Source organism: Urocampus carinirostris, chromosome 14 (genome assembly GCF_059441175.1).
Source record: "Urocampus carinirostris isolate Australia breed hairy pipefish chromosome 14, RoL_Ucar_1.0, whole genome shotgun sequence".
NCBI classification, from domain to species: Eukaryota; Metazoa; Chordata; class Actinopteri; order Syngnathiformes; family Syngnathidae; genus Urocampus; species Urocampus carinirostris.
This window is the reverse complement of record NC_142362.1, coordinates 35687094-35701680: the sequence shown is the minus strand read 5'-3', so window position 1 is coordinate 35701680 and position 14587 is coordinate 35687094. Positions and strand designations below refer to the sequence as shown.

General features: G+C 40.4%; 1 protein-coding gene across 4 annotated transcripts in view; it reads right to left on the bottom strand.

Annotated features, from left to right (window-relative positions):
- dgkg (diacylglycerol kinase, gamma) overlaps window positions 1–14587 on the bottom strand; it is a 158470-nt gene that overhangs the window by 8111 nt on the left and 135772 nt on the right. For all 4 annotated transcript variants that reach the window (XM_088352146.1, XM_088352149.1, XM_088352148.1 and 1 more), the window contains 2 exons: window positions 8254–8374; window positions 4536–4596 (listed from right to left, as the gene is read on the bottom strand). In XM_088352146.1, the coding sequence (XP_088208272.1) occupies window positions 4536–4596; window positions 8254–8374 (182 nt within the window). The remainder of the gene's footprint in view (window positions 1–4535; window positions 4597–8253; window positions 8375–14587) is intronic.

The following is a 14587-nucleotide window of genomic DNA, read 5'->3' as shown; positions in this document are numbered from 1 at the left end:
AGTCTATAAACTTTTGAAAACGCAGACAAACAAAACCCCGAGTAGTTGTTGATACCAAAAAGGAAAGACAAAAAGTTCTGTTTGGTCCTTTTGAGTCTCTAGAAAGTCAAAGACCTTGTATCACTTGTTTTGGTAGCACTACACAATACAGTAATTCCTTTACTTTTGCGAAGGTTGCTTTCCAGAAGAGTCCTATAATAGTCAACGTCCGTAAAATAGAAACATTCATTTATTTATTCAATATCAGTAACATAAAATATATACGTCAGTCACAAAATAACAACATAAGGTCTACAAATAACAACACAGAAATGCAGTTATTGTCAATATAAACAAGTACAAGGAAATTGGAGGGCTTCTCCTTTTAGCGTAAGAAATCAGTTTAGAGAGCGGCTGGCTAGCTGCATGCTAGCATTGAGTATCATTGGATTGAGCCAGGCCTCGGTGATGATTAAATCACAACAAATTACAAGACATAAATGTAGCGGTTTCCCAGAAGAGGTAGCTCCAGGTCATCTATTTCATGGGCAATTTGTCTGCCGTTGGTGAGATATATGCTCGGCAGGGGTAGTTGTGAGTTGTTACATAGCCTAGCTGCAGTAGGCCGTAGCTGTGGTGCCGCTATTTCCTTATGTTCCAATGCCGTCTCAGTCTCTTCCCAAACCCAATAATAATCCACGAAGTGAACTGCTAGTGATCACCAGTCCTTTGCACTATTCAGGCTTTCCCCAGATTCCAATTTTATTGATGAATTTCTTTTCAATGTAACAAGGCGTCAAAGCTGATATCTGTTACTGTGCTTCACTGTTTGTTTTGGTGGACACATTCAATTGTGCGCCCGACATGCTGTTTGACTGACACTGTACACCAGCCTGTTACAGTGCACACGCAGAGAGTCACGCCCACTCAACCCACAAAGCCTTCCCTAACCTGCCTGTCAGGACCAGAACGGAGACAGGACCCACTTGATTTACGTTTCTCTCAGTTTTATTGGAAGAAAGGAAAGGGTTGCACCCACGATCCGGTGATCGTTGGTCGAGGAAACCAGGTCACTCTGAACGCAGAAGTGGGACTTCCGAGGCGAGCGATGGCGGTGTTGGGAGCGTAAAAAACGGGTCAGAAACCGGGGCAGGAGAGCAAAAAACGTGGTCGGGATCAGAAACGAGTTGAAAGCCAGGAGAGGAGGGTAGACATGGTTAGAATCAAAAAACGTGTTGAAGCCGGGGAACAGATAGGAGCAAAAACAGGTGTGAGTCAGGGTTGAAAAAAAAGCTTGCCTAGAGTAAACTGAGATTTGCAGACGGACTGACATCCGGTGACAGAAAGCAGTGGGTTTGAACAGGGATAGGGAGCCAATCAGTGTCCGAGGCAGTTGGCGCCAAAAGAGCGGGCACAGCTGATTCACACCAGTAATCATGACACTGCCCCCATGATAGCATTTGTTATGTGCTGTCTGCTGTAGAATACAATGTATGATCCGTTTGTATCAATGATAATAAAAACAATGAAATTCAATAAAAAATCCGTGAGGCAGTGAACTAGCGATACCCGAAGCACAAGGTAGAGAGGGGTCTCTGCATACATTTCTGAGATTGTGACGCAGTGACAGTAATAACTTCATGGGCATCAAATTCATGTTGATTAAAGAATGAATACTACTCTTAAAAAACATAACACAACAATAGGATGTGGCCCGCTGTTGTGAAATAAAAAATGTTTGACTGTGCGAGGGAGTGCACAAAATAGTTGACGTTCTTTTTTCTTTTTAAAACAAAAAGCAAAGCCTTTGCTATTGGGTGTCATGACTGCGTTGGATGTGAAAATGTGGAGGAGTAAAGAGAAGGACCAACAAGCTCAAACGAAAGCAATTATGTCAAGGATACAGCATACACAAAATAAACTAAAGAAATAAGAACACAGCATAAAAATGAGAGGCGGCAATGATTTATAAAAGTGTTTCTCAACATTTTTTACTTTTCATTAATCTACCCCTAGTCATTACGATTTTTTTCAGCCGCCTCAAAGATTTTTGACAATTGTACACAGCCAAATACAAAGAAACAAGTATGAATGAATTCATAATTAAAATTACTGAGCAATTGGTCTGAAAGCTTGCTAATTTTAAGTATTTATTTTCGTATTTTACTTTTTTCACTTATTTTTCTATTAAAATATGAAGAATAACAAATGAAGATGTTTTTTTTTTAAAGAAAACTGTATTTACATTTAGTTCTTATAGTAAGATAAATAAAATAACACTTGAAAATTAGCATTTTGTTGTACTAAGAAATAAGTTATTAGTATGGTAAAATAAGAAAAGTAGGCCTTCTAAATAAAATTCTGATATTTAACATATTTTCAAGGATTACTCTTTTGAGTGAAAAAAATTAAAACGATTTTAAAACGAGTAAAATAACACTTTGATTATGTATTTAGCATTAAGCAAAATTAAGTCAAAACATTTTTTTTTGTCAGTAGAAAAAACTATTACAGTACTGTAGTTTTCTGTCTTTTTAATATAAATCTTAAAAACTCAAGTATCCCCTGAAGTGACAGTAAGTACCTGCATTTGAAAATCACTGATTATGTTATTCTCATTTTAATATCCTGTACATACACAACCATTGAAAAGTTTGGGGTCACCCAGACAATTTTGTGTTTTCCATGAGAAAGTCATACTTTTATTTCTCAAATATCCAGTGTGTGTTCTCTTGCCCATATTAACCTTTTCTCTTGTTGGCAAGTCTCACATATGGCCTTTTCTTTCCTACTCTGCCTTGAAGGCCTGCATAACAGAGTCGCCTCTGCACTGGAGATGTTTAATTTGGTGTTTTTCGGGTACTATTTAACAAAGCTGCTAGTTGAGGACCTAGTTTTCAAACTAAATAATTTATTATACGTATCCTCGTGCTTTGTTGTGTCCCCTACTTCTCATTCTACTCAGGTTAGAGCCTGTTTGTGCTCTTCTCCGAAGGGAGTAGTACACACCATTGTAGGAGATCTTCAGTTTCTTGGCACTTCCTCACATAGGATAACGTTTATTTCTTAAAAAAAGAATAAACTGTTGGGTTTAACATCAAAGTTCTATTTTTGTGGCCTTTTTGAATGGGCAAATACGCTCACAAATGTGAAGCTCCAGATACTTAACTCGCTCAAAAACAGGTCAATTTTATAGCTTCTCTAACCAGCTAAACTGTTTTAAGCTTTGCTCACATCATCGCACAACGATTTTCTAATCATCCATTAGCCTTCTTATGCAATTAGCAAACATAATGTACTAGAACACTGGAGTGCTGGCTGTTTGAAATGGGACCCTTAAACACCTATGCAGGTACTGCATTAAAAAGCAGAGATTTGTAGCTAAAATAGTCATTTACCATGTTACCAATGTATTAGGTGTATTTCTGATTAGTTTCATGTTATTGTTCATTGAAAAAAGTAATGTTTTTCCTTCCAAAAATTAGGACATATCCAAGCGACCCTAAACTTTTGAATGGTAGTGTATATGTACAATCGTATTGTGTATTGTCCATTCAAACAAGCTTTTTTCATATGATATAAACTTACATTCCTACGCTATTGATTTGCCTGCTTACTTACTTAAATCATTCAATCCGGTCTCATGAATATAGAGGCAGTCATTAATCAGGGTTCCTAAAGCTCAAGGCAAGTTAAATGTAAAGACTTTTTTTAATGCCTTTTGTAATAGAATTTAAGACTAAGTCAACAAAAAACACACACAATTGAAACACACAAAACAAAAAAAACACAAATATTTCTTGCACACAATATATCTTGCCCCATACACATTATTTGGCACAACTTTTAGCCATTGTGAGAAACGTTAGTCGAACAACCACTTCTCATTAAATGTATTATTTCCTATGGTCCAAAGTAAATGTCTCCGAAGTTGCTATGTGCATTGTGGCTAGACTTAAGACATGAGTCTGTTCTAAAAGGCTGGACTGAAAAAAATAACTGTTTTGATACAGTGAATTATTAAGGAAAGACAATTGATAATTGTTACTAAATGTTTTTGGTTCAAACAAATATAAATCTTATTAATATTTACACATTTTTAAGACTTTCAAAAATCTGATTTGATACATCGAAATGCCAATTAAGGCCTTATTTTTAGAATAATGAATTAAATGCTCCATAAGACTTTTCAAGGATCCGCGGGAACCCTGATAATGTGTTTTCTTTTTCAGTCTTCAAAAGTGAACATAAACATTCTACAGCATGAGGGTGCAAATGTGAAAGTTATGTGACAATATTGTATCCTAACAAGGATTGAACATGTAAAAGCACTAAGTCACCTAAGACACATTATTTAAGTTTTTGCGAAAACCATACCGACCTGGTTCCTGTCAAGCACAACCCAGCACTGCAATGTTCTTGTTCTCTGAATGTGAAAGTTTGGGGGCCTACCTTTGCTTTTGTCACAATTCAATACAGTTTGGTTCCCATTTCTAGTGTGCTACTACAATCTAGCAGGTAGTCAAACCTTTTCAGTCAAACCCGGTTGCTCTCACCGTGCATGGCGGCTGCATCCAGGGCTCGCCATCAATCTGCATGGGCAGCCGTCGGGTTGTCCTGCACGGATCAAATGAGAAGTGATGAGGGACGCAGTCATGACGACATACACACGTTAAAGCCAAAGGTTCAAAAGGTGTAAAAATCAATGGCACCAGCGCCAAAATTTAGACCAGTCCCTGCCAGAAATAGAAATGGATTGATGCCATCTATTCATTGCGGAATTTGGCAAATGTTACAAAAAGCAACGTAACATAAAATGAGTGGCAGATTTTGATTTGTGTGCTTCTGAATAAACTTGGCAAATGTTACAAAATAAAGACTGTTGAAATATTTGGACATAAACGACAAAAATAGAACTTGTGGATCTTCCGTTGGTCTTTTTTTAAATCTAAACATCTTTTCCCATGATGCCATATGTAAAACTGTATGTAGTAATATTATTACATACTTACGTTCCATGATCCATTTTGTTTAGAAGAATAGACAACTACCTCTTAAAGTAACTTAAAAAAACAATGTGTATATGTTGTGGCCACCAGGGTTGGGTGAAATTTTTGAGTTAAGGGCCGCATGAGGTTAAAAATATTGTCTGATTTTTTTTGTATCTGTAGACACAGTCTTGAATTTGATACCTTGGCAATATATGAGGGAAAAAGAGAATGGAGGTATATATTTTTTTCATATGGTCATTGCATTTCAAAAAGCCGTATCGCCATTTTATCTATTTTTTTATTTTTCCAATTTAGCATCTTATTTTCTCATTCATACAAAAGTATATAGAAATAAAAATTGAGGAATATATTTTTGGAATAGCAGTAACAATGAGCATTTAAACAGGCAGACGTTGGCATTTGCATGTTAGATTTCAATTTTTATTTGTCTATAAATAGATCATCACATTTGTTTTGAGACGATGAATTAAAGCAAGGTATTTCATTATATATCTTTAAGCACTACATTTGATAATATGTCTTAAAAATGCAATACGGATAGCTCAGAAGTATTGTTTGCATTAATTTGATTAAAATTTAGATTCAATTTAATTTAAGAATGTATAGAAAACAATATCAAGTAAAATAATGTAGCCAGAAATTCCAAAGCGCAAATCGACTCATTTTTATTTATCATTTTATAATTAAAAAAAACAGTATGCAACCCTGGCGCATTGTTTGCCTACACCTCATGTACATAATCACATTGTAAAAGCCAACCCGAAGCTGCTCCCAAGTGTACAACTAAGGCTGTATATAAATACTGTTTAAATGAGTGAGTTGATTGTTGTGGGGGGAAAAAGCACAAAGGAAAACTATCAAAGAGTGGGAAAAAAAAGTTATTTTGTTGGTCGTTTTAAACCTTGTGTAGCTGGATCAGGATAGTGGTGTCATTACCTGTGCCCGCTCATTTGGCGCCAACCGCCGCGGGTTCTGATTGGCTCCCTGTTAGTATTTGAACCCAGTCCTGTTTATCCCCTGTTGTCAGTCCATCTGCAAACCTCAGTAAATACTACGCAAGCCTTTTTTGACCCTGACTCCCACCTTTCCCGTTTTTGCTCCCGTCTGTCTCCGGCTACGACCTGTTTTGCTCCTGACCATGTCTATTCTCCCGTCCCGGCTTACGATTTCTTTCTGTTCCCTGACTACGTCTTCTCTCCCGTTCTGGGTTACGACTCGTTTTTTCCGTCCCTGACACCGCCATTGCTTGCTGCGGAAGATACACTTCCGCGTTCGGAGCACAATCCGAGAACGAGAATGACTTGCTTCCAGCGTCCAGCGAACACCGGATTGTGAGCGCAGCTCTTTCTCTTTCCTCCAATAAAACTTGTAAGAAACGTAACGCGATTGGCTCTCCCCTGTGTGGTGGTCGTGACAAGTGGATCTTATGTTACACAGCCGTTTGCGTCTGAATCACGGCCAGAAATTTCTGCCTGTGAAGCAGACGCTGTTGGACGCTTTGAGATCGCCATACAGACGAGATACAGCAGTGCTTTACACGTGGTCGGAAATTCACACGCGGTTGGCAGCGCGAAAAAGTTTTGCGCTGCTCAAAACTTTAGACCACGTGTTAACCGCGGGCGGCACACGAGGTAATGACGCGGAAATGACGCGGAACGACGTCCTCTGGCCGCGGCCAGGGCGTGGTTACACATGGGTAGGACGCAAAATTTCAGGGAGTAATCGTGGGTGGAGCACGGTCATAGCATGTTCTGCGCCTGTATCGCGGTGTTATTACATGAAATTAGCGTGTTACGCGTGTGACGGTCAAACGCCTTTCTCCGCGTATATACAGCGCGATTTGCCGAGCACACGTCAGTTGTGCTCGAGACGTCAAGGGGTGGACATGGATCCCCATCACCGTAGTGACCTCGTCTTAATCCATTTTTATTTCTTGACATTTCTTTTCATTTCATAACAAGATAATAAAATAAAAATGAAAAACTATTACAATAATAACATGGCTTCTTCGGTGCTATAGCTTGAAATCTTGATCTTCACGGGACTGTGTCTTGAGCTGTTGTGATTTCTACAGCCCGGTGTTATGCCGAGAAATGCATCCTTGCCGAGATTTGCATCCCCTCGCTGCTACAACCACTTTTACCTCGTTTTATCTCACTTTTAGGGAATGTAATGGCGAACATATAACCAAATCCACTTCGTCTTGCATTTGTTGGGAATGTAATACAACATAAACCATTCCGTCTTTGTTTTTGTTGTGAACGTAATCGATTGGTAATGCACACCGTATATAAATCACTTTTGAGAACTGTTACGCACTCTACCGTAAAACTTATTATGCAGAAATAAGCTTTATGGTAGAGTGCATAACAGTATCAATACGAGCGATTTGAATAGAAAAAGGCAAAATAAACATGTTACCTGCTCAAAAGTGATTTGTATACGGCGTGCATTACCGTTCGATTCCATTCACAACAAATACAAAGACGGAATGGTTTAAGTTTTATTACATTCCCAACAAATGCAAGACGAAGTGGTTTTGGTTATATGTTCGCCATTAAATTCCCTAAAAGTGATATAAAAGTGAGATAAAACGAGGTAAAAGTGGTTGTAGTAGCGAGGGGATGCAAATCTCGGCAAGGATGCATTTCTCGGCATAACGCCGGCTCGGCAGCTTTTATACCCGTGGTCCACACGAGAAAATGACGCGGAAATGACGCGATGAGGAAGCGGAACAGTCGCCGGCGTCTGTTTTGCGGGCATACCACCGATGAACAGCGGGTTGGCCAATTTTGCGCATTTTCCATCGCGGGCAACCACGGGCAAAAAAAACCCGCAAAATTTTACCCGCGATACAGACGCAAACGGCTGTGTGACCGGGCCCTTAAGAATGTATAGTAAAAATAAATAAGAAAAATGTCATTCATGTATTTGCGAACATGCATGTTTCGTCTGTATATAAAATAACATTTAGGTCATGTTTCTGTTTAAGAAGTGTAGTCTAAGTAGCACTGATCTTCCTTCAAATTTGGCTTTGGAAGAGCTTGGTATACCAAGACGGGACAAAACGTCTCAAGCAGCACTCTTGAAATGCAAAAAAAAAAAAAAGGTTATAAAAAGAAACACGGTGGATATCTATAATTCATCACGTACAAATACACCATTGTTTAGAAATAAATAAGTAAATAACACTTTGAAGAAATGCCTTTTTGACTAGGAAGTGGGTCAATTCCAGCCATAGGAAACGAGGAGTAGTATAGACCTGATGGTGACGTTGGTGCATTGGGCCAATCGGCGGCCGGCGCTCTTCAGCCCAGTGTAGATTTGGCCCATCTCAATGGCGCCCTCCAGACCCACCACCTCCAGAAGCTGGTCGCTGAAGTCTGCACACAGCACATACGTTTAGCCTTACAAGCTGTATTTTTTGTCCAAAGTTTGATTAAATTGGTGAAACATGGGGGCAAAGAGTTGCTTGTTTGTAACTAAAATGTGGTGGGATGTTTGACAAAACTGAAATCAAGACGTGAAGGAAAAATAGGAGCCACTAACATTTCAAGATATATTGCTTAGTAGTTTGATGTAATTTAGTTGAATATTTGTCATTTATAACAACGTAGCTAAACATTGTATGCAATGAGATTAGACAAGTCACTCCAGGGTAAACACATCATAGACTTTGAAGAGAAAAATCAGAAAAAAGACTGCCAGGAAAATAGGCAAAATATTTGCAACATAGTGCTTTACAGACTGGCCTAAATTATAAATTATAGTGCAATGAAACAACAGTGGATTAGAACAACAGTGCAATCAAAAGCAGCAACAAAAATTCCCAAATAAGTCACAAGATATATATGTTTTCACATGTTTTGCGTGCTTGTTTAGGGTGGTGATGGAGAATAAACCTGTTTGAGAAGAGCCTGTTTGCCCTTGTTTTAAGGGACCTTCAGTGCCGACCAGAGGGCAGAGTTGCTATGTAATTTCACCATAGAGACATAAAAACTGCAAGGTAGAATACGTTTTCTAATTTTAGGTGTAATTTAATGGAGGAGCAATTCTGCCATATGTATAAATAAATGTACAAATAAATAAAATCATACCTACAAATATATGCCAAGGAAATAAACGAACACATGAATAAATCATGTACTGCCAAAATATATAAAATAAAAAAAATATATTACTTTATTGTTACATATTGTCATCTTAGTTCTGTAATTATTTCATTTCATTTATCTTGTCATAACAAAATGTTTTTCAAGTGAGGAAGCAGCAGTTGCTTGAGCTTTTCATCCATTCGTCCATTTACCGCTAGACAAAAAGCTTGAAAAGACAAGGCTCATGTTTTCCGCATGCTTTAACAGTCGTTTACAATGTGATAATAAAATAAAAATGTGTTGCCCTTTCAAGTGTTATTTGTAACACTAGTGGTCTCGTGGTCAAAAATTGGCGCTTTCGCCGCCGTAACCCATTTTTGATTCTCGTTGGAAACAACGTTGAGCAATTTTGGTGAGTAATGTTTTTTGATTGATCATTCATTCATTATCTGCACCGTTTATCCTCAGTAGGGTTGCGGGGTTGCTAGAGCCCATATCAGCTGTCTTCGGGCAGTGGGCAGGGGACACCCTGAACTGGTTGCCAGCCAGTCGCAGGGCACACAGAGACTGACAACTCACTCGCTCATTCGTACCTAGGGACAATTTGGACCGGCTAATTAACCTGACATGTATGTTTTTGGAATGTGGGAGGAAACCGGAGTCCCCGGAGGAAACCCACGCAAGCAAGAGGAGAACATGCAAACTCCACATAGGAAGGTTCGATCTCATGACCTAAGAACTGTGCCACACACGGCTAACCACTGCGCCGCTGTGCTGCCTTTGATTGATCAAACATTTGACAAATAAGGTAGTTTACCGTGAAACCCTATTTAGTGACACACATACATATATACACCGGGGGTCAGTAACCTATTTAACCCAAAGAGCCATATAAGCAAAATTATTATTCAAAACATGTATTTCTCTTATAATTTTTTTTGGAGCGAGCCACACCATATATTTTAAGACAAAATTCAACAAAATCACCAAACCTGCTCTCCAGACAAAAGGTAATTCTTCAGCACATTTTATTTCACTGTGTGACGTTTGATAATTTGATCAAATCCATGAAATCATTATAATGCCAGAGCCTGTGTCCCAAATGGATATCAAAACACCACTTTGTCTCCCTCTTGAAGTGACTTTAGAATGTTGAGGCTCCGTCTGACTCCCATCTTTGTCCTAAATGATGGTTTCAATTTTATTACAAGGGGCAAGCAAAGTTCTTTTGTAAAAATGTCATAAATAACTGCAAACAAAGATGTATGTATTTACCTTCAGTGCTGATGGCGCTAAGCGAGGACAAAATTGTGCGCGCTCCCTGAGTACACCTCCGCCCATTCCTACCGCCCACCCAATCAAATTGCTCTAGGTGCTTTGCTAGAGCTTCTGGATAAAAAGTTTGTTTTTGGTTAAAGATTGTTCAGTTGCTTTCTAACATAAAGTGTCTCAACAATAAACACAGACTGTGTAAAGAGCTTCCACATGAAGGATTATTAATGGGCTTTATAGCCACAACAGAGTCTGTGTGACACCTCGACTGCAAAGTGTAGTTAAAAATGTGTCCTCTATACACTGGACCGAACCCTCAATGCATCAGTGTTTTGGTGTTGCATGTGCCTCAATTGGATCTGCATGTTGCAATGTATAAAATAATTGAACATCTTCTGTTTTATCTTAGAGCCATATGTTCAGGGATACATACTGTATGCATTTTCACCGGATTCTACAGTATATAAGGCGCGCTGGGTTATAAGGCGCACTCTTAAATTTCTGGACAATCTGGTGTATGGAAGTGCGCTTTATAGTCTGGAAAATACAGTACTTTTTTCTATTTGGGTTATGGTGAGAGGGTGTGTCCAACACAGTTGAATTCAATTTGTAGGTCTTTCTCTATCAGTGGCACTGTTGTCTTGCAACAACCATTTACAGATATTTGCAAATAATTTGTGACATGAATTATGAATGATAAAACTTTCCTTAGCACAGACGGCACGATAATTTGTGCGCTGCGACAGCACATACAAGTCTCACTGACAAACTTTTGACTTGTTTCACTTTTTCACTTGGACACATGCAAAAAAGCCTTCTGTGCTTTTGAGCACAGTCCAACGAGAATACAAACATTGCATTTTGAAGTGGGAGCATGGCCTGAGGGTCTGCACCCAGACATGTCCAGACTGGCAGACTGTTGTGACTGCAGCGCAAACACCATCAATAATTTCCCAACATGGTCCGAGCTTGTTCATCCCTGCGCTGCCTTTGTGCATCTAAACACAAAAAGGATGAATGTATGAACTGTAAATATTTTTCTTGGTTTTATGTAAATAGTTTGAAAATCACATCATTTTCTATGGTAATTTTTGGGGTTAAATAAGGTCAATTATAAGATTACATACTGCATATTGTTAAACCATGCATGTCTATTTCTACATACTCCCTGTATTTTAAACGGTCTTTGGGGAAAGAATTAACGAACCTTGTTTTTTGTTAGACCAATTTAGTCTTGCCCATTTTGGCTCTAACCTGGATCGTCTTGGTCACTGATAGCAGACGCCGTATTCTACATACTCTCTACATCAGTGGTGGGAGTCAGGGCTTGCAAGGCCTTCCCTGCTTGCCTAAAAATATCTGAATCACATGATGTTAATGATATTTTGTCTATGAATACTTATTATACAATTCCAAATTGTCTGACTGCTTCCTTTCATTTCCTTTTCTATTTGTTGGTGTTCTTTTATATCTAAGCATTTAACCAATCACATTTCAGTTATTACTTGTTGCCAGGGTAAGAAATCTTTTCATAGTCCTCCAAAATCAGCTCTGCAGGCCGTGAGACATAGCATCAGCGTTAATAAAGCTGTTGGGTTAGCCAATCAGATTTCAAGATGGCGGAGTAAGCCCTTCTCGAAGGCCAAACGAAATATTATCGGTTTCACAAACTATGACTGGCAAGGGCATAGTAACTGAACTATCAAACTGTTGAACTGATTTTTTTTCAACTCTAAATCGAATAAAACCTATGGCAGAAAAGGGACAGGCTGAACTTTTAGCGTTAGCTTCAATGGTGATAGAAAGTAACTTCTCTATGGAACTAAAATGCATACATAATCTGTATGTTAAAGTAATTATGAAATCATCGTGAGGAAAGAAATAATGAATTTTGTGCTCAAATAAAAAATATGTCTGGTGAGTAAAATGTGGCTTTATTCTAAAATAATAGCTCAATTTTATGAGGTTGCTTTTTTATATGTGTTGCAGCTGCAGCTGCCATAAAATAGCCTTACAATAGTTATTCAGGGTTAGACTTATTCAGACATTGCAGTACCAAAGGCCTAGGTGTGAAATGCACAGCTTGTCACTGCTGTCTTACTGTGAGGAGCCGCGTTGCGATAGTAAAATTTAGTATTGACAAAAAGGGAAATTGCAGTGATTGATAAGAGGAGCAAGTGGCTGAGGTTGAACAGGGATATTGTTGTGCATTTGTTTGGTAAATAAATAAAGTTGATAAACAAATTATCTTTGTTTTTAAAATAAATACTCTGGCTTGCATTTTTAAGGATTATTTTCGCTGAGTTAGGGGAATTGCAATCATTAATGAGGGGAGCGGTTTGCTGATGTTGATGCATATGGTCAAACCGTTATCTACGTGTATATTGTGATATTAGTGGACCTTGTGTGTTCAAGCAACTAATGATCTTAGTTTTTACCTTACGAAGATCCATTTCAGAGAGCCCACTCCACTGGTAGCCAAAATATTCCATCGAGTTATTTTGTCTGAATCATTACTGACATGTAAGATAGACATAAAATTATCTAAATGTAGGAAAGCAGCAATTGACCTTCCCTTGATGAACATATGTTAACGCGCTGTGTTAATTGTGTAGCTGCCGTTTTTTTGCGGGTACTTGTATTGCTCCGTTACGGTGACTTTTACCTGTTAACGCTGTGTTACTTGCTGCACATCTTAGAGCGTGTGTTTGTTATTCTAACATTGAAAACACTTTCTGTGTTCTGTCTTTCTTTGTATATATCTCATGTTTCAATGTGGGCAAATGCTGCTTATAGTCAGGTGTCACGGTCGCCTTGGTGACCAGTCTGCCCCGCCCCCTGGGCAACAGCTGAAAGCAATTCCACTAATGGTGGGTCTGTATTTAAGGCTGCATGGTGGGCTCTGCGGTTGCGGGTTCATTACTACTCATTATTCACAATCCCGGTCTGTTATGCCTTGTCCTGTTTTAGTCTGTTATGCCTTGTCCTGTTGAGTTCGTGCCGGAGGAACTCTGTATTGTTCTGTTTTGCCTCGGAGTATTGGGCGACTTTTATTTTATTAAATAAAACCTATGGATCGTCAACGCATTTGAGTTCTCCCTTCATGCCTCCTGCCTCCGTTCTGGTCCGGTCACCTTCCACGCCACCACGTCTCGTGACAGAATGAACCAGCCAACAAATAGAACTCAGCGAACGATCCCAGCGCGACATTGGGGAGAGCTGGAGTGCGCAGTTTGGCAGGCGCCTACTGAGTTGGCCTTCCCTGCCCGTTCGAACCACGGCCCCGCCCGTCGTGGCCCTTGCTGTGCCTCGAATGGGGTCCCAGGAAGAATTGACGCCTGCCTGCCCGACTCCCGTGCCGATTGCCTGCTATTCCCTCTCCGCTGCGTGCAAGTCCGACTCCGACTCCGCTGCCCGTCGGGCCAACTCCGACTCCGCTGCCCGTCGGGCCGACTCCGACTCCCAAGCCTGCCTGTTCGACTCCCAAGCCTGCCTGTTCGACTCCCAAGCCTGCCTGTTCGACTCCCAAGCCTGCCTGTTCGACTCCCAAGCCTGCCTGTTCGACTCCCAAGCCTGCCTGTTCGACTCCCAAGCCTGCCTGTTCGACTCCCAAGCCTGCCTGTTCGACTCCCAAGCCTGCCTGTTCGACTCCCAAGCCTGCCTGTTCGACTCCCAAGCCTGCCTGTTCGACTCCCAAGCCTGCCTGTTCGACTCCCAAGCCTGCCTGTTCGACTCCCAAGCCTGCCTGTTCGACTCCCATGCCTGCCTTGAGTCTCCCTGTACTGATTTTGTTCAGTCTTTCCTGTCCTGTCTTGTCTGTTCTGAATCTGTTCCCCCCTGAGTCTGACTCTTCTGAATCTGTTCCCCCCTGAGTCTGACTCTTCTGAATCTGAACCCCCTGAGTGCGACTCTTCTGAATCTGAACCCCCTGAGTGCGACTCTTCTGCATCGGCCTGACCTGAGTGCGACTCTTCTGCATCGGCCTGACCTGAGTGCGACTCTTCTGCATCGGCCTGACCTGAGTGCGACTCTTCTGCATCGGCCTGACCTGAGTGCGACTCTTCTGCATCGGCCTGACCTGAGTGCGACTCTTCTGCATCGGCCTGACCTGTTTACCTGTTCTGATTCTGCTCTGATTTTGCCTGTCTGTTATCCCCTGTCCAGCTTGCCCGCCGGACCCCCCCCTGCCGAGCGCCGATTCCGATCCGCCCGACGCAGATGGTGCCTGCC